At 51.1% G+C, this 19710-nt stretch overlaps 1 protein-coding gene across 1 annotated transcript in view; it reads left to right on the forward strand.

Moving 5' to 3' along the window:
- Nucleotides 1–19710, forward strand: part of LOC131209506 (protein outspread) — a 173714-nt gene that overhangs the window by 138182 nt on the left and 15822 nt on the right. The window contains exons 6-7 of the mRNA XM_058202591.1: nucleotides 2844–2987; nucleotides 9456–9512. Coding sequence (XP_058058574.1) covers nucleotides 2844–2987; nucleotides 9456–9512 — 201 coding nt within the window. The remainder of the gene's footprint in view (nucleotides 1–2843; nucleotides 2988–9455; nucleotides 9513–19710) is intronic.

Raw genomic sequence — 19710 nt, forward strand, 5'->3', positions numbered from 1 at the left:
GCAGTAAACCACAAACGACTGCGACGAATGTTTTAACATATTGACGTGTTTCGTGCCATAATGGGTAAATAGGGTGCACTAACTGGCACCCAGTCGCCTAAATTACCAATGTTTTGTTGAAATCCTCACGTAGCATTTTAATAACTATTTTTCCGTTTATGTTCAATGGCTCTTCGATAGTTCCCAGTGCTTGCCCCATGTCCATTTTAATACATTTTGATCATTTCTTTATGCGACTTTTATGGTCTTATGTTTTATTGAATTAAATTAAAAACATGAACGATGAACGAAATGTAAAAACAAGTTGCTAAATTTAATGAATTTTCCACAAAGAAGTGAGAGCTCAAAATAACTATTTCGTTTGTTTAACGACAGCTTCGGTGACTCTGTTACCGCACTGTGCGAATCATCATCGAGTCCTGGATCAGTATTTAGGTAAACTGCCATGGTGCGCGACGCACTGCTGCGGGCACAATCGGCCGGATGCCCCGGCCCGGCCCGGCCCGGCAGGACCCAATCGATCCATCGGTTCGGGGCTAGTAAACGATGGCCCTTTTGACCTCCGGAGAGTAAACTCAAATTAATTTATCCCCCTTTGCCGGGCGTGTCGTCCGTACGTTGGGTGAATTATAATCGCAACCACCACCGAGGTTGCTGTATCAGATGCACCACCAATTACCGACCGCCGGCAGCAAATTGATTCCCGGGCGAGTGCACTCGAATTCACCTGAGCCGACCTCGCGCGCAAAATTCTTTATTAATTGCAGCCAATTTTTTGCGCTGTCGCACAGAGTGCGCCCGGTTCGCAACATTGTTGCCGGGTTTTATCAATGGGGGTGCACTGCGATAGGCACATGGTATATTATGTTGCCGTGTCGAGACGGGAGAGCGAGTTTTGATAAGTTTCGCGTGTAATTATAATTTACAAAGTCACACCACAGCCCGCGCTGGTCACCTACTGTGCGCGTGTCTTCCTGTTTCTCTCTCCCGGTGGTGTTGTTGTTTGCGCTGGCTGATTGGGATTGAATGGCACAAAATTAAAACAAGCACGCGGAGTGTGATGCGCCCGAGTGTCGTGCCGTGGCGCGCAGCATCACAACATAACCATCGACCAGGGGGTTGCGTGGCCGCCGCCGGTGTGTGAGATCAGCAAGGAGGTAAATAAATCCGCGACCGCGACGAGCATATCCACCCTACTACGGTATGATACCAGCCACAGTGCCTGGCCCGGCCTGGACTCCCATTGCAGCCCATCATCGGCGAGTGCGATTAATTTCCTTTCATTCGTCCGCGTATGAGACCGAGAGAGACAGAGACAGTGTATGTCGTGTTTCGCTATTACATGTTTGGTGCCGGCTACAATGTTGCAGCATCGTTATTGTGCCATCGCCATCGTTGGGTTTGCCAGCCGGGCGAAGTGCAACAAACTGAGCTTGGACCGCACTCGGCATTGCTACGGCAGAGATGCAGATGATCGGCTAGAGACTCGGCATTCGATTGCAACGCTCATTTATCAATTGTATGATAATTGCACCGAACAAAGCCCCGGCCCTGGTAGGGTGTGCCCCGGGGTTCTGGGATGGCGAAATGGTCCGTGAGGCCCCCCCCCCCCAAGGTCCCAACACGCTGTGGCTCGTCGTGTGTAGTGTCTATTCGGCTGCCTACCTTAGTTCGGAACATAATTTCTCCCCGGCATCCTCTGGGAATGTTCTTGCCGGCGCTGAGTCGGCTCCTCTCTATGCGACAACTGCTGCGAATCACAGCTTGAAATGTGTCATAACGGGTGTCCGAGATTACACGGTGTGCGCTTGATTTACGCCGCACATCTTTGACACCTTTTACGAGTTTGCGAAGGGATGGTGGACCTAACGGTGCTGGACCCGGCTATTATTATGCGTAATCGGAGCGGGGCGGCTGAGACAATAAACGTTTCTTGATGGTGATCCCTAGCAATTACGATCAAGCAGTCCAATTGCAGCTCGCGAAGGACGAGCGCACCCAGAGGTGCTAAGGTGTTGAAAGCTTTCCTTTACGAAATGAAATACGACAATTCCAATCAGAACAGCAGAGCGGTAGATGGCGTAGAATTATGCGCCGAGGGCCGAACCGTTGCTTATCGGCCCATCGGGCTGTGGAGCCTGGGCGTTAATTATGCACCAGCACTAGAGCCAGGCAATGAAACTCGGCGATGGCGGTGTTGATGGCCGTGCGCCTCAAGTGGACCAAAGTGATCTGGTCCAGCCGGTCGCTAGGTGCTGCCCCCCAGTCCAGTGGTCCAACAAAGTTGATAACGATCCTATCAGCGATCGGCGAGAATGCAAACTGCCACCATTAGCGGGGAGCTCCATAAAAATCTCGATTCCACTCGATCCCCCCTACACTGCTGTCCTCCGGGCCGCTCCACACCTTTCGATCCTCGAAGCCCATTACCGGGGCCAAATAGGTGGAAGCTTTTAGCTTTCCGGAGACACCGTCACCGGCCGGCCGGAATTACATTGTAAAACTAGCGAAGAACTGTGTGCCTGTGTCCGTAGCTATATGTTAAATTTTTGTTTCTTTCTCTTTCTTTCTCTTTCTCTCTCTGTTATTCTCCTGCACCACCACCACCACCACCTCACCCGGTTCCTTGTTTCCCTATTGCTTGATTTTTTGCACCCAACAACACGCCTGTTTTTGTTCCTGGACCCACCGAAAAACCCAATATCCCTATGTTTGTGTTTTGTGCACGAATCCCCACGCTTGGTTGCTGCATGCTCTGGTGTGTGTCTCTCTCTCTCTCTCTCTGGTGGATTGTGCTTGGCGAAATCATCGTAATCGAACTGGGCACGGCCGCCGGTGAGCAGTGTACAGCGAGTCGCAGGCGCAGATTTCGGCCAAAGGCGCTCCGACGACGCGGGACAAGCTGGTGGCCCAGCTCGACGGTGGGAAGGCGCAGGCGCGACTCCGCGCCCGCCATCATCGATCATCGCTCGACGTCAGTGATTCAGGTGAGTTGAGTGGGGAACAGTTTTCGGCGACTAACAACAAACGGTAGCTCTTCAAGTCCAACTGTGCTGTGCTTACGTTTTATGCAATTCTCGTGTGTTGTTGATTCTTTGCATGCTGGCTTCCTATTGTTTAGCTTAGTTTTGGTTGGTAGAATGTATTTCAACTGGATTACACTGCTCACCATATGCACCTCATTAGCATGCACGTCATCCTCACTCTCGCATGATCCCGGTTCCGGTTCGAGCCTTCCTTATGATGGCAGTCGACGAATGTCAGATAAAAGCTAGTTGAATTTGTCATTACCTGTCGACCCCATTTGTTGGTTGTGTTTGCCCTTGCCGGTTATGTAAGCTTCGTGTAAACTTCGCGAAGATGCAGCCGTGCGAAACGCGCGTAGAACTCCAGTGAAGGTCGAAGCGTCAACACTGCGAAGATCGGCTTAAGCGGCGTTAACCCTGACATTCACATTGGAAACGAACGAATGTCACATGTTTTTGAAGCGAAAAAAAACTCTATTTTATTCAAAGTATTTCTCTCTTCTCTCTGCTAATTCGTTGAGCAAAATTACCTTACCGTATCTTCCGGCCCATCCGGTGATCGTTTTACGATCAATGCATGGTTTAAATTGATCATTTGTTCTTAATAGCAATCTGAATTAATGATGTCACCAGGTTTTAGGAGCTTGTGGTACACCATACCTTTCTGGTCCCATCAGACACACAGCATTGTCTTTTTACCGAATCGATCTGATTTTGCAGTCGAAGTTGATGGTTTTCCTGGACTGATCCAAGATATTTTTCTTTTTTGGATTCTCGTATCCAAATGGAAATGTATCCACTTTGGGGAATTACGATTTGATGGAGAATTGACATGACAGAATTTCACATTTGGTTTTTTGATTTTCATGCTGTTTTACTTCGTTTTCCATTGTTCTGGATATTTTCCAGGACCTTCAAACGTAGGGAACACGTATTGGGACACATTCAGGTGATCTGCGAGTTTGTCTTGCGTATCATTTTCGTTCGAAAGCTCTTGTACTTCTGCGTCCTTGAATATGTTTGAGTCCTCCGACGCTCTTTGCTTGTTAAGTCAAAATCACCGTATTTGTATTTTTTAGACCACTCAAAGAAACCAATGATGTCCGCATTTCGTACATTTTTGGCACAAAAGTGGTCACATTCAAACGCCCTCAAACGTAAGTTGCCGACTAAAACATGCTTCGTTTTAAGTGGAAATCCTTTCCTAGATGTCAAAACAAAAAAATGTAGCCAAAACAGCATAATCAGGAGGACCAAATGAATCTGTTTACACAATCCGGTCAGAACCAAACACTTGAAGCTGGCCGTTGCCGAAGAGCGTTCATGGTGCCGTCGAACACTCGCGCCGTTGCCTTGCGATTGTCGATCGCACAATTAGCTTGCACTGGTCAGTAGTTTGCCATCGTTTTATCTGCGTTGCGTGCAGGTGTGGCCGGCCTCATACTTTCAATTAGGCGTACGCCGTGTCGCACCAGCACTAACCGCGGGCGTGTCCCCACAGTTCCTGTCCGCGAGGCACCAGTTGTGCGCGTGTATGTTTTAATTTGAGCAGCGCGCCGATGCTAGAAATCGATTAAAGTGTGCGATCTCCTCGCATTCTCCGGTCGCATCCTGCGACCGGCCGGGCCCCGGGAGCTCGAACTCTCGAACGCTCCTGCGGGAGTCCATCTCAAGGCTATCCGATGTCTGGGCGGCAGGATGGACGAAGATGAATGATTTCGCAGCCTCTCTCGCTCCGCTCGGGTCGGATCGTGTGCGCTTGCTCCGATCCGTGTTGTGTGCATTCCTGGAACACAAGCCGAAGAATACGGCGCTCCGGGGGACATACGCGACGGACTAATAAAATCTTATGGCGCGCATCGATGGCTGCGGCGAGATCACGCCGTGTTCGCGGCAGCAGGAAGATGGTGTCACGCCCGAGGACGGACACCACGTCGCCAGGATCGTCTCGCTTCTTACTGCGATCGCGCGAATAGTTTTTAACGGTGCGCTTATCGGTGACGGCTACAAGGCTGTCCCATGGGCTGCATTTAAGGGCTGATAGGCTGGCTGATCCTTGCCTTCGCTCCGGCTCAGTTAGGATCTTTTCGGACCCCACTGGCCACTAATTACGTATGAAATTCAATTAAAGTTAATGAATTTTATAAATACTACACCACTTCGCTGGCGTCACTGGTCGCCATTTTGATGGTGGCCATGTTGCCCCTCCGGGGGCGCCTCCATATCCTATCGGCAGACGGGGCGCTTGTGTAACGGGAGAAATTCAGCCCCCGGGGTGTGTCGTCGATCTTGCATGATTTTTGCCACGAGTCACTGTTACGGCGATCGAAACAAAACTTTCTCGCCGCCATGATGATGATGATGACCACATTAAATGTGTGCCGGGTCCGGACCGTGCCACGCACTGGCTAATCATTTTCGATTATCGTTGATGAGCATCATCGGCCCCGGTCGGCCGTGTGTGGTTGTTGTGGACCCGCAACCGTTGATTGAACACGCGGTGACAGCGCCGGACCGGACCGTGTCGGTCGGTTGATTAGAAATGCGTGTGGAGTGTGCGTAGAGTGGACCGCTTCGGCTTTTGCAGGAACAGGAACCCTAACAAGGATCCGCGACGATAATGACGATAATTTTTACGATTATTTTTATAGGTTCATTCTGCGTTGTTTGTTTTCCCGCGAGCGCCAAAGGTGCGCTCGGTCCGGCCACCATCTCGGGGACCGGAAATGTCGCCATTAACCGCCACCCCGCCGGTCGGTTGGAAGAAGAGTATTTATCTTATGGACCCGTCGCAGCCACTTTCTAGCCTGCAACTTTGTATGGAGCAACGTGGCCGCAGCCATTCGATGTTTGGTTGAAAAATTTTAATCACAATCACAGCAAAGTGCTTGGCAATAACTTTCAAGAAATGCTCCGCCAATTTCTAGCAACCCAACACCGATCGCAACAACCGCCAGGCGAAGAACGTTTCGATCTTAGCCGGTGCATTGGCCACGTTCACTCGCGATCACGAAGCGGTGCAGGAATGAAGACATAAAATCATATTCATTTTACACACGAACATACCGTGTGCGTTTCCGAGGATTCTCGGCTAAGTAGTTCTCGGAGCGGGCGACGTCGTTCAGCTGCAATCAGCATCATTATCCCACGATCGCGGATCCTCCGACCGGTGGCGGCATGTGCTGGCGGAGAGCCCATACGCCCATACGCTACGCGGCCTGATGATTGTATGTTAAATTAATAGATCAGCATCAAGGACGTATCGCGCCCGGCCATCGACGAAATGTAATCTGCCTCTCCACGTGGTCCGCGGCATGGGCCGACCGATGCGATGACAGCAAAACTGCGGCCAATTTGATGGAGATGGCCGATGTGAAGATGACGATAAGACCCGACAGCAGCAGCCAGCCAAAGTGGATCTCTCTGCCCGCGCGGTGCAACCTCCTGCACACTGCCTACACCATTGACCTTTCCCCCCCGGGGCATGTTGAGCGTGTTGCACGACTTTTCTTCGCGGCCACGGTGCGCGGTGGGTTCTTGGGACGAGTGCCAAGGTTCTGCTGGTTCGCTGCTTGAAGGAGGTGTCGATATCGCGCCGAAGAACGCCACGATCGTTACTCGATCTAGATCGGAATCAATAGCGAGGAGCTACTAGCACTGTTTAACTGATCAATCTTTTCACTTTTCGCGAGATCGGTCAAAGATTGGCTGATGGTTGACTCTTAAATCTCACTTTGTTGAGGTTTTTGTTTTATTTCTTTACTCATTTGTTTCTTCTTCAGTATGATTTTTTGCATCCTAATTTTATGGGCTTAAGATACAAGCTTTTTATGGGATTTACTGTTCCATTCTTAGTATCAGGAAACTTTTAGAAAATATTTCTTGCGTTTTTGAAGTATTTTTGGGGCTAACGATTAAACGATTTTTCGAAAAGCTAACACTTCTTAGCAATCGGTTTTTCATTTCCAAATCGCTATGCATTTTTATCCTCTGAGTTACCGTCAACTATATTTTTTTAAATCATTTGGTAACTTAAATTTTACAATATACTTTGGTCCTTCAAAACCTGTAACATGTTTGTATAGGATATCTTATTTAAAACGAAAAAATGAAATGGATACTTGAGCTTCTTTTCCCTTCGTATGCTATCCTTAACTAGGGCTATCCTCCCTGCTATCCTTAACCGGTCGTATCAGTTTCGCAAAAGAGTTTTGTTTGTTTAAAATACAGTGGAAATATAGGTTTCAAAAAGATCTCGTTTAAATAATAAGAAGCTTGTACTTAAACTGCTGATGTGCTATGGTCGTAGTATTTAATCTTACAATACGGGTCAACCGAACGGTGGGGACCGTATGACTGCACTGTAGGCCATTTCTCACGTCCGAGGCATTGACAAATGGATTCCTGTCCATTGCCTGTGGTGGCCGCATTGTTTGTAATTGTTTATTTTGCATGAAAAAGATAAAGTACGAAACACCACCGCTTAATTGAAATTTAGTTTCATTTTGTGGTGTACCGTACACGTTTCGCACGCACCACTGTGGCCAATTCTATGGGGCTTAGCAAGGAACCTGATCGGTCGTGGTGGTGGTTGGTCAAGCAATTGGAAGAAGCGATCCTTGTGACGCTCACCAAGCCGCCGTTCTTTTTCGTTTGAGAGGAGCAAGAAATCACACAAAAATACGAGAAAAAAGCGGATCGAGAAAATAATAAAGCAAATGACCACATTCATCATCGCACGATCGTGAATGCTCTGGAGCAATTTTTCATACGTTGCTCGCCGTGTGCGCCGCACGGGCTCTTCAGCATGAGAAACTCGCCTGCCCGATCACGGTAAGGTGTGTGTTGGGCTATTTTTCTTGCGTTCTTAAACGCCTCGTACCGTGCCTCCGCGCTGGTGGGGTCTCCGCCACGGGGTCGTTGCGACGGTACCGGACCGAACGATGATAAACCGTGCCTGTAATGAGGACGATGATGAGAGCTTGTTTGCATACGATGTTTGCGGGTCGGAAGTGGCAGCCCTCGCTCACCGCCGCCGCTGGCACGCATCGCCACGACCACAAGAATTTTGCCAACAGGCGAAATGGAAATTCATCATCGAACGTGCTCGGGTTCGTCGCTTGTTGCCGTCCGCAGCCTTGAAAATGTTAGATTGAAGTCTTTCGTTCGCTCACGAGTCGTGCCGATGGCGGTTTGCTTGTTTCACATGGCGCACGCACACATGGTCACAACGTGAAATTTCGCACACTTAGAGAACGGGTGGCCAGCGGTGGCGTGCGGTCGACCCCACCGACGTGGGGTCGTTGATCGATAAATAATTTCACTTTCATTTCTGCTCGCAACGCGTCCGGCGGTCGGCGGCGCATATCTCTCCGGGTCCAGGTGGAGCTGCGATTCCGTCGTGCCCCACGTGGCTTGAAGTTTCGGGCTCTGCGCGCTGCTCGAAACCCGAAAACGGACGATAAACGATCGATTGATTGAATGCGGCAACCAGCATGGTCGGGAGTGGGAAGTTTCCGATTTCCGAAACATCGACTGGCGGCATCAGCGAAAGAAAGTCACCGTCGATGCGTCGCGGCCCGAGAGGAAATTAATATGCGTACCGGCGACGAGCCGCATGAATCCGAGCCTCGAACCCCTCGCCGAACATCTGTGGACCTCCTTTTCTTCTTCATCGGCACCCGAATTCGGCCACCGATGGAGTGTAGTGTTTTCCCTTTCGATTCCTGACCACCACCATCTGGCGGCGTTGACAAAGAAGCTGACATTCATGCAGTTTAACATCACACTCGCGGCCACCACGCGCCGCTTCCCGGCATCAACGCGGCAACTTTCTTCCTCGGAACCCGCTCTGCCGAACGTTATCGAGGCAGAAAGAAAGCCGCACTTTTAATGTTTCCGCATGAGCGAAACCGTAATTCGGATCCCGGCGGGAGCGCGGGACACAATTTCGGTGATTAATGGCTTCCGAACGGTGTTTTCGTTGCGTCGTCCTTTTACATTGTTGCGCTTGTTTTTTTTTTTTTTTTTTTGGTTTTTTAATTCGTGTATTTAGTCTCCCGTCGGGTGATCGCCACCGTCGGAGCGAGAGGCCTCTTTAAAGCGCAGGCAACGAATTAATCAAGCTGCCCGGCGGCTGGCTTGTCGCTCTTTAAAGATAAAGTCGTAGCGTTTTATCGACACGGAAATGGCCGCGGAATGAAAGCGACACTGCAGCGAGAGCGACACGGGGCAGGGCATATATGCTTATGTAAATGTCGTCCACCGTGACAGGAAGCTCAGTTTTCACTCCCCGAACGCGGTTCGACGTTTCGGATTGAGATTTTAATTTGCGACCAATTAACCAGCGTCACGACAGCGTGGGCGCGCACCCGCATCATGCCGTCCCAGGACTCATCAATTCTTTCTGTCCTTCTCCTCTACTTCTAGGTGAGCAAGACGATATCGATTCTGGCATTGATTCGCACATCGAATCGGGAGCGGCAGGTAACACACACCGTCGGACGCTTATTGCTGGTAGTTATTCCGACTACATGATTTAACGACTCCGTAATGCTCATTACGACCCCTAGCGAATGGCCAGTCCTTCGTCCGCATCGCCTGCTAAAATATGCCAAACATGCACGAATAGGTCGTAAAATTACCAGCCAGCCAGCCAGCAAACGTTTTGCAGGAAAAATGCCAACAAATTACCATCCGCTCGCAAACATAGCGCCTAATACGCGTTCTCGGCTGCGGGCTGGCCAGCGTTTAATTAGGTTTGGTCACCGGTACCGGCGCAAGTCGGTCGGTCGGGTCAGGTCGGTACGCAACGTAACGCAGTGTCGGGCGCAAATGATTGCCCGCGGAAGATTGCGCCATCGCGCGCGGACTTGCGAAGTCCGGCGGATGTGGTTTGCAATCGGCGCGCATTTTCTTCCCTTCTCGAATTGCACCAGGCTCCGATCGGCCGACAAATGAGGCGCGCCACTGTCCGCCGCACTGCCACGCTTCCGTTGCCAGACGAACACCTCCGTTGACGTCGCCATCGTCGTCGTTGTTGAGTGTTTATGCCCGGTTTGGGCTAATGATGGCTTCCCTCGGCAAACAGGGCCCCAATGGAGTGGTCCGGTGGCACGGCACCACCGGATGGTAGAGAAATAGAAATAGTTGAAACCGAACCAAGTGCCGCGGAAGATGCGGACGTGTGCGCAATGCAATGGTGAGCGGGCGGCTGGGTGCTATTCGCGTTTTAATTGCACAATATATTCACCCGTTTATTATTTTAATCCAATACTTTACGGACGCTAATCACATACTTAAGCATATGCAGCGTCGTGCGCGCCGAGTCTAAGAAAAAAAGGCTGCGCCCCACCGTGATTGCAGCCACCTGCCTTCCGACACGGCCTCCGGGGGCACCGTGTTCCGGTGCCGCGGCCCGCGGAATGAGGTCACCGCACGACGGTGGTGAGCGAGCGGAGCTATGGGCTGAGTGAGTCGTGAGATCGATGTGGACTGCTCCCCACTGCAGTGCAGTTCAATCTTCGATTCTCGTCAGCATCATCGGCGTCAAACTTTGCAACGACCACGAGAAGTATTATGCTACTGTGTTAGGCAGAATACCGGGAAATTTGGGCATAAATCAGAAAAGGATTTCATTTTTGTCTTCCAAATCTACGATATCCTATTTAAAGTATTCTTCGGTTTATCACAAGGCTCTATCGAGTTATAATTAATGATACTCCACGATCGTTCTGATAGTTTTTCAAGTCCCTGTGCCTTGCTCTCATTTTGTTAGGTCCATGTCAAAGAGCCGCAATAAATTTAAACCTTGCGCAGTTTTCAGACTTCCAGTTCTGATCCATCCAGTCGAAAAGGACTGTTTTATGAAAGCTTTCAAATCACATTTAGCTACCTATTTGTGACTTACAATTACAGGGTGTTCCATCACGATCCAACTATTTAAATGTTGAATAACTTCTCTATTCATCAGTCGATTTTGATAAGTTAGCCACATTCTGAATGTTCACGCTATGCCGATTTAGTCATAGATCAATTTACGGTAAAACAGCGGGCTGAAATTGCAGCGTTCTAAATTGAAAATAATCCTTAAACTGGGAAAAATGTTAAAACTGAGCGTACTTATTAGTACCGATTTTTTTTCTGACTTCTTTCTGTGGGGCTATTCGAAGAGTAAGGATTATGCCAGCCAACCGAAGCCCATTGAAGAACTGAAAGCTAACAGCGGAAATTGCTGCTCATACGTTGTCTATTACCGAAATGTTGTCCAATACAATGAAAAATGCCCAAAAAACGGCCGCATTTTGTGCTTTCTAGCGGTTGTTTGATTGATACTGGATTTTGAATGAATTGTTAACGGCATTTTATACCCCAAATAAATCTTGTTCTTTTGTCCAAATCGACTAAAAAATAGCGGAGTTATTTACCATTTAAAGTTGGATTGTGATGAAACACCCTGTACAAATTCCCGATATTTTGCAACCCGCTGTGGCTCTCGTGTGGACTTGGGCAAGATTGCGCCAGCCGCGTTCAATGTATGAGATCGGCAAGTTTTACGCGCAAAAACAACGCAAACCCTTGCCTGCAGCGGATGTGGAAAGTAAAAGTGTGTGGAAATTCCTTCCACGCCAGAGAACAACTCCACAAAACCTGTCAGAGGGACCGGCGCAATCTAACGAACATGACACATGCGCCCCGGCGCACCGGATAAGCAATCAATAATCAATCGATTGGTGGCAGGGTTGACCATGGAGAGCTACCTCTGGCCAGTCGGCCGGTCTGTGGCGGGGTTTGGTGACGAAATTGACAGCCGATCGAACCGAGCAGGCTTCATTAGCCGGCTGGCTGGTTGGCTGACTGTGGCCGGGATGCTATTTTTAAACGACCGTCACACCCTATCACCGGCGAAGCTGTAAACATTATCACTCGCCTAGGCTATGGGCCAGGTGCATAAAACACTCAATTAAATCGAAACCGATCAGCGACCCAAGATAGGGCTGCGTGTGATCGCGAGCGGGATTAGCGAATGATTAATAACTTTCACGCGGAGGACGACGAAGATCGACGCGCCCGTTCGTCGATGTCACACCGGGGCCAGTTGTCGATGTCCTTGCGCGGGTCGGGCTCATGATTTATGATGCACTTTTACGCGCTGCGTCTCGGGTGGAGCTCATTTTTCAGGCTGAATCGACTGCAACATGTCGATGCTGGGAACATTCGGTGACCCAAACCGGGCGTCCTTCTCCAGGCTCGTGGAAAGTAAACATTGGTGTGGCACAGATTGGCCAAAGCACCTGCAAACCGCGCTCCGTTTGGCAAACTGATTGGTTTCATGTTTTGCCAAGAGCGGCACTCCTTTTTTCGGATGCCTCATTAGTGTTGCAATTGCTTTTTAATGTGTAATTTTCCACCACGGCCACGGGTCCGTAAATTAGATTCTTACGGCGCTCCGATTGATGGTGATGGGCTGTGATAATGGTAAAATATCGCTGGACCCTTTCGCTCGCTGATTGCGCTGGGGCTTTCCGCTTTGGCCGCCCAAGCGATTACACCGAACTGTAACGGCCGATCGTCCCGACACCTAATCTGGGTAATGGAGCTCTCGGCACCACCGGTGGAGTGTACCGGTGGGGACCCAGGAAGGGTTGCGGCCAACATACATCCCGACAAAGTGCGGCACGGCGTTATGTAGCGCCTTAATGGCGAATCATTTCCCGGTACATGTTTATTGATCGCGTCCGATCGGTCGTCGTCGGCGCTCTTTCCACGCACCGCGCGGCTTCTTGACCCGGAGTCCTGGGTCAGCGCGCAGGCGCACGATCTCGTACGCGCGGAATGCCCATGCCCAAATGTATGCTACAACCGGCGATGGGTATCGGCAACAATGTTGCCGGCTGGACCGGCTGCTTAAGCCACAGCTGCATGCAATCGCGCCTTCTCCGGCTCAGCATGTGCCCGAAGGAATGTGCCTTACACTCGATCGCACCTCGAACACCTCCTGCACAGCCAGCCGGCAGGTCAGCCGGGTCTCTCCGGGCCGGGGCTGTCACACGTGCTTTATGTTGCCGGCCCAGTTCCTAGGCACCGAACAGCGTTGGGTAATGCTACTTTAAGCATAAAACATTAAACATTCCTAACGAAACAACGAAAACATATTTTTTGATCGAACATTTGCAATCGAATTGATTGCACTCTCCTCGAATCCTAGATTTACTTGGAGCATGTTTATGAGGTATGTATCTGTGAGGGATTGATGTCATAGAACATTTATACCAATCTGGTTGCAGGTAAATCGAGGCATCTGACATATTCTACATTCCTTTTTCGAATTGGGCTTGATTTTTATTCTATTTGTACTCAACTGTAGGTGCCACATCATAACTGTTGGTGATTGCAAAATTATTTATTTTTTCATTAATATTTATGATATTACATTCATCAATATCTTATCCCCTCCAAAGTAAGCCCTATCAGATATTCCCCCCCAATTATGAAACTCGATCGTTCGAGTGAACACAGTAAGAGAGAAAGCAGAATGTAGCAATTGAGAGGGCAGAAAGAGAAACCTATAGCAAAATGAATTCAAATGACCGTTCGAGTTCTCGATTCGAGTTTCATAGTAGGAACCATTATACACTTGTGGCAAGGTTTTTTCCAACCCTCGAAACACTTCAAAAATCAGTTTTCGAAATGATCATTTCAAAATGATCATCCGGGCGCCGGTAATATTCCTTATTGACCGTTCTACCCTGTTGCTAGAACTCATGATGCTGTCGCGATCCTTTTTGATCAGACCTCGTATCTCTTTCATAAAAAGTATTAATACGTAAAAATTGACTTAAAAAATTTAGAAACCCGTTAGAAACCCCACAAAAAGGCTGTTGTTGTATGTCAGGAGCCATGTGGAGCTGTGCTTCTGCTTCAGGCCAAACGCCGCGATAAGCTGTTATTGCATCAATCTAAGCCGTGCTGCCGGCGGACATCCCTGCGCAGGACATAAACCGCGCCAAAGTAAACAGAGACGAGATGGCACTTACACGCAAATTGCTGCTGCAGAGCCGCCGCTGAGCGGCAGGCCGTACAAAGCTGACACGCTAACAACTGGGCCGCCAGTTTATCTAAACTGACAGCTTATTATTATTACATCACCGTGGCCGTGTGCTGCGTGCGGCGCAATGTGTGTTGTTGAAATGTTGTCAAACAGCACGCGGTCCGGCGCGGACGGCCCTCGGGTTCCTGGGAGTGTAATTGTCAAAGCGACACTTATCCGTGAGCGACTTTGAAATGTGCGCCGCGCCGTAGAGACCACTCCCGGCGGTGCGCTGCTAATGCAAGCCGACGATGAGCCAACTGTGGACCGTGTGAGCTACGGCGGTCGGTGATGTAGACATACCCGGGGGAAGAGAATGAATCACAACAGTGGACGTGGAGATGTCGTACTAACCGCAAAAAGTCCTGTCGAAAAGTATTGGTATTCCACTGTCCATAGAACTGAGGAACTAAAGCGTTGCAAAACGGCCAACTATTCTTGTTGAGAGAACGCCAAAGCGGTAGTAAGCTTTCCTCATCTTGAGGCGGGGACACTACAGCAACAGTACTCATAGGCGAAGCGCATCTCACAGAGGTCCACAGAGCGGTAAACAGGAACAACTCGTCCGCCAAGCCCCAAGGTTCTTCCTTGGGCTTATTTTCATTAAAGCATCGCCCGTCGATCGGAGCCAATTAAAAGTCAATTCATAAAAATGCAAATTTGTGGTCCACCTACCGCTTGGCGACACTTTGCGAAGCGGTGCCACCATCCTCTCGACAAGAGATCTGCAGACACTGGCGCACCCGCGCCTTGTGGCCTTACTCGGCGTGCCTCCGCTGCCCTGGTGACGAAGAGTCGAAGAATCAGAGAACCAGCAAAAATGCCCGACCGACCGACCCGGGAAGTTGTTAAGTCCTGTGTCAACTAGCGGCGCAACTGATGATGAAATTCTTTCTGGAACGCGCCGCCCCCCCCTACCCCCCCGAACCAGGGGTGGTGGTGGCGGGGGCCTTAATTGGTATCGTTGTGATCATATTCTCGCATCATTGGGCACACACATCAATTAATATTTATGGTCTCGCAATCGAATCGGGCGGCTCCGGGAAGATATGCCACCGACAGCGACAGACCGAAAGAGAGAGAGAGAGAGGGAGAGAGAGAGAGCGAGGAGGCTGGAGCCCAGTGGTGCTGGCGGAAGGCTTGCGGAGCACTGCGGAAAACAACGGCAAACAAACACTAATTTAAATGTACAACCCAACCCGGCAACGGTGCCAATATCAAACAACGTTCCGCGCGGGTCAACCGCCGGCCGAGGGTTCTAGGGGGCTCTCTATAAATCACCCTTCTTCGCCCCGTGCGTGCACGAGGTGGCCATCAACCTCTGCTGCTGCTGCTCCTGCTGCTGCTGCGCCTGCGTCTCTACGGAGTAGCTTAATCCATCTGTGTGGGGCAACCCTCGATCCTCGGTCGTCGGCTCCTCGGCCGCAGCCACGATCCCAGCGATCATTATCGCAAAATTGCATATGCGCCAGCCACCCCCCCCACCCCCAACACACGTGGTGTAGGTGTACGTGTGCGTCGTGCGTGCCGGGGGAAAAGTGTGGCGGCAGCAATCGTTGGGAAGGAAATTTATTAATCCGACCCTCACCTAGACCGCCCAGAAGAGAGCCGGACCCGCGGACTTCACCGGTCGGCCAACCGGACCAGTATCCCACCGGGCTCGGGACCCCAACACCCAACTCCCAACCGGTTCCCGGTACACCCGGGAATGCTCCGCCCGCCGCGGCCAGTAATATGGCGGTAATGGTTGAGATATTTTGCTTAAATCGCGTCGTGTTACTACTCTGGCCGGGCGCAACCGGCCTAATAAGAGGAAGCCTCCGGGGAACGGGGACGATAGACAGCGTTCTGTGCGAAAGATAAATCAATCACTGATTTTATTACAGCCTCTCCCATCCCGGGAGTGTTAGGCTCAATCCACCACAGAATGCACTCGGGAATTGGAAAAGAATGGCCCTCCACATATCCACATATCCAGTGTTGGTAGTAATGCTTGATATCTCTCGATCGACTTCGGCGTGACACGCTCCGATCGGGGACCACTCGAATCGCAGGATCGCGAATCGGAAATATGATCGCCCAATCCGATCCGGCACCGAACCTCCTGCGGGCCGATAAACCACTCCCGGGGCGGAGATTCGCTTGCCAAACTTGTAGACCTCCCCACCTGGAGCAGGTGTAAATTCCTCGAGCCTCCCGGCAGCTGTCATAACTTTCGCCGACCAGCGTGGATTAGGATCTTCGGGTTCCCGGGAGGTGTGGATTTCATCGCACCGCGGATAAACGTGTAAAGTGGGCAGGTCAATATTTGTACCCAGTAAGTCCCAGCATGCAGTCTCCAACACACCAGAGACAACTTATCATTATCTCGACTCGATTCCGGAGACAGAGAGACCGACAATCCCGAACATACGCTGTGTGAAATGTGAGACTTGTCCTAACACACACGTTACCAGCGCCCCCTGCCGGAGAAGCGACGAGGTGTAGTTCTCACGGCGGCGCAATCAGAATCGCAATCTGATCTGAATCCACCAGCATTGGCTCGGTGCCCGACGGTGCTGCTGCCGTTCGGAAGTGCTTCATCATGGGACTAGCCCTACTACAGCACCAGCCAGAGTGTCCGGCGGTAACAATCCATAAATTATAACAAATATTCATGTTGTTATCGTGTGTGGAGGCGAACCTCACCGCAGGAGAGCTCATCTCCCGCGACGCAGCAGCCACGCCATCAGAGTTTTCTTCGGACGAACCTCGGCCGGCCCTGTCCATGATCTACGCGCCCAGTCTTCCTCGTGGTTCCGGTGTCTGTCTGATGGTTGGTTCACAATTAGACCTTCCTTCCCCAACTTCCCAACGTCCCCGAAAGGTACCCGAAGGGACGTGCAGCAACAAAAAAAAAGATAAATATTGGATGATTCGACTCCATTATCGCTGTCCAGGGTCTAGCTAGCGCTGGCCTCTAGGGGGTCACACACCAGCCCTGTGCCCGATCAACCGTGGCCAGCGGAACGAATCGCCTAGCTCGACGCCAGTGCTGGCCAGTGAACGTTCTCTGGAGGTCGTCCACGTTCTCGTCAACCCAACGGCCGGCGGTGGAAATGATATGAGTGATGCATAAATAATTACACTCTCCAGCGTGTGCAGCGGAAGCCTGGTCTCCTGGGGGACCTGGGACTCGCGGGCGGTCGGTCATCACCGGCGCTGCTGGCAGGCAGCAAGTTCATGTTCTCCCCGCGGCGGCGGCGGCACAACTTCTCAGCTCCTGGCTCCTTCGTGGTCGGCAGACGGCCAGACGATAATTGGGGGTAGAGGGCCCTTGTTTTGAGTAGCCGACGGACCTCTCCAGTCTCGTACTCCCGGGCTCGCTGGTCCAGTCCATGCGTGTGGATCTATTCATTTCTGTCCAGAACGGTCTCGAGGCACACGAATATGTGTTCTAGTCGTAGTTGCCCAGCGATGGCCGTCTCGATCAGGTTCAGGTTCTGCTTCACGTTGATAAGATGGCTTCCTTTCGCCCGCCAGACAATTACCTCGGTGAGTGAGCCGCGTCGTCCGGTGTGGTAATCGGCGCTAGTTAGTACCGGGAATCGTCGCCGTTACCCTAGCCGGAACCAGGTCCGGGGTAGCGCACGGTAGCACACGGGATTACGTGCCCGAGCCCGAGCCCTAGACCGACCGACCGCTAATCAGGCGGGCAATTTGCATTAAAATTAACCGGTAATATGATCAAATTAGAGTCAGAGCCAAACGGGTGGCCATTGTTTTGGCGAAAAGTCTCCTCAACCGCTCCTGAAGTCTGGCGTTTGATAAGAGCGGCAGCGTGTGGTCCATTATGAGGTTGCATCATCGAAAATCGTCGTGGTTTATCTTGACACGGAGGCAGTGGGAACCTGCCACGACGGAATGGTCCGTAAAAGGTTGACAGCAACAAAAAGTCAAGGGCTCAGCCGTGGCTCGTCATCGAACCATTTACCTACGGACAAGGACAGTCCGGTCAGTTCTCCATCTTAGAACGTAAACACCGTTCTCGTTTTACCCCGTTCTGGCTGACGATTTGTCGCCAACAGAGACTGGTAGCAGCCATGGGAGCATTGGCGGCCCCAAAAACTCTGTGGGACTCTCGTACGGCGCACGGCACTGTTAATGGTTCAATTCAGGCCGGCAGGCCCGTCAACATCGCCACGATCAGCGTGGCACGATCTGCGTCGATCGTGGCGTCAGCAAACACGCTGTTCACTGGCGGCCACCGAGCGATGTTGAACAAGTGGAGCGAAGCATAATTTACTTCGCTTCGCGACTTGCCGTGCCCCTTTCCGGTAGTTCGTGTCGGTCACCTGTGACGCCGGCGACTCGACAACCTGACATTCCGTCTCCATTCCGTAGCCCCAAAATAGCTTAGCCCGGTGCTAATGGACCCACACCGAGTAGGATCGCTTGGGCTAATCGTTGGGGGGTCAAAAATTGGCATGATTTGCAGAATGCCGCTTTGACTTCGATTGCGGTGAACCTGGACCTAGGACTCTTCAAATGTTAATCGTACGTATCATACAGATCGCAATCGAATCGTGTGTAATCATTTAAAATTGAAACCCCCGTTTTTTCCCATGCAGCAGAAGGTCAGAAACATCGCACTCGCTGGAGCCACCGGTTTATGGTGCACTTCAATTTGCAAAGTCACCAATAAAATGGGGCCCCAACGCAGGGCTTTTAAATCGGGGACCGGGGCAATAAAAGTCGTCGCCATCATGCGCACCAAACCCACCGAATAATCATGCAGCCCCCGAGCAGTCACAGATATTACCGGCCAGTTGCGAAGATCACGATGCCGGGACCAATTTGACCCCGTGGGTTGGGTGAAGTACCACTCAATGTCGCGGGCGCGCGCGCGAGTCCTGCAGCCAATTACTCGATGCGCCGCCGTGCAGTGCCGTGGTGGATATGCTGAAGTAGAAGCCGTATCAGCTACTAAAACGGTCGTAAAACCACGCGGCCGACTGTGTCGACTTCCCCGGTTTTTAGTGCCTCATTATCGGGAACGGAACCGCCGGTCGTTTATTGGACGATTATTTGTGGTCCGTCGTCGCGGTAACAATGCGCCCGCAGTTTCAGGATTAGCAGTACTGTCGATTACCGACTTTGATTTACCGACTGCTTCAGCGAGCTTCTTCTGGGAGTCCATCTTCTGGGCCAATTAGTACCCGCTCTTTATTCCAAGAGTTTTTCGGGGCGAAACCGATTCCTGCCCAAAAAGGATGCGCAGTTCAAACTCAGACGGACCTCTAGTGAACTATTTAGCAGCGCATCGACTCGACTCTCTAAACCAGTTCCACCACCGACCGGCCAGTAATCGGCTGCCTGATTTACAGCCGCAGCTAATGACGTGCGGCGGCCCCCCCTGTTCGACCGACTGCAACCCTTCCCGAGCCTTGATTGACTGGGCCCGGTCGGCCTTGGCTAACGGTAGCAGCCAGTCGGTAGCCAGCTCCGAACGTGGACCATCATTCGAAAATTCTATCATTAAGGCGTCCCCGGGACGGGCCAGTTGTTAAGCCTGGCAAGCGGTGCCAGCACCAACCTGATTGCATCCGAACACCA

This window comes from Anopheles bellator, chromosome 2, assembly GCF_943735745.2.
Source record: "Anopheles bellator chromosome 2, idAnoBellAS_SP24_06.2, whole genome shotgun sequence".
Lineage (NCBI taxonomy): Eukaryota > Metazoa > Arthropoda > Insecta > Diptera > Culicidae > Anopheles > Anopheles bellator.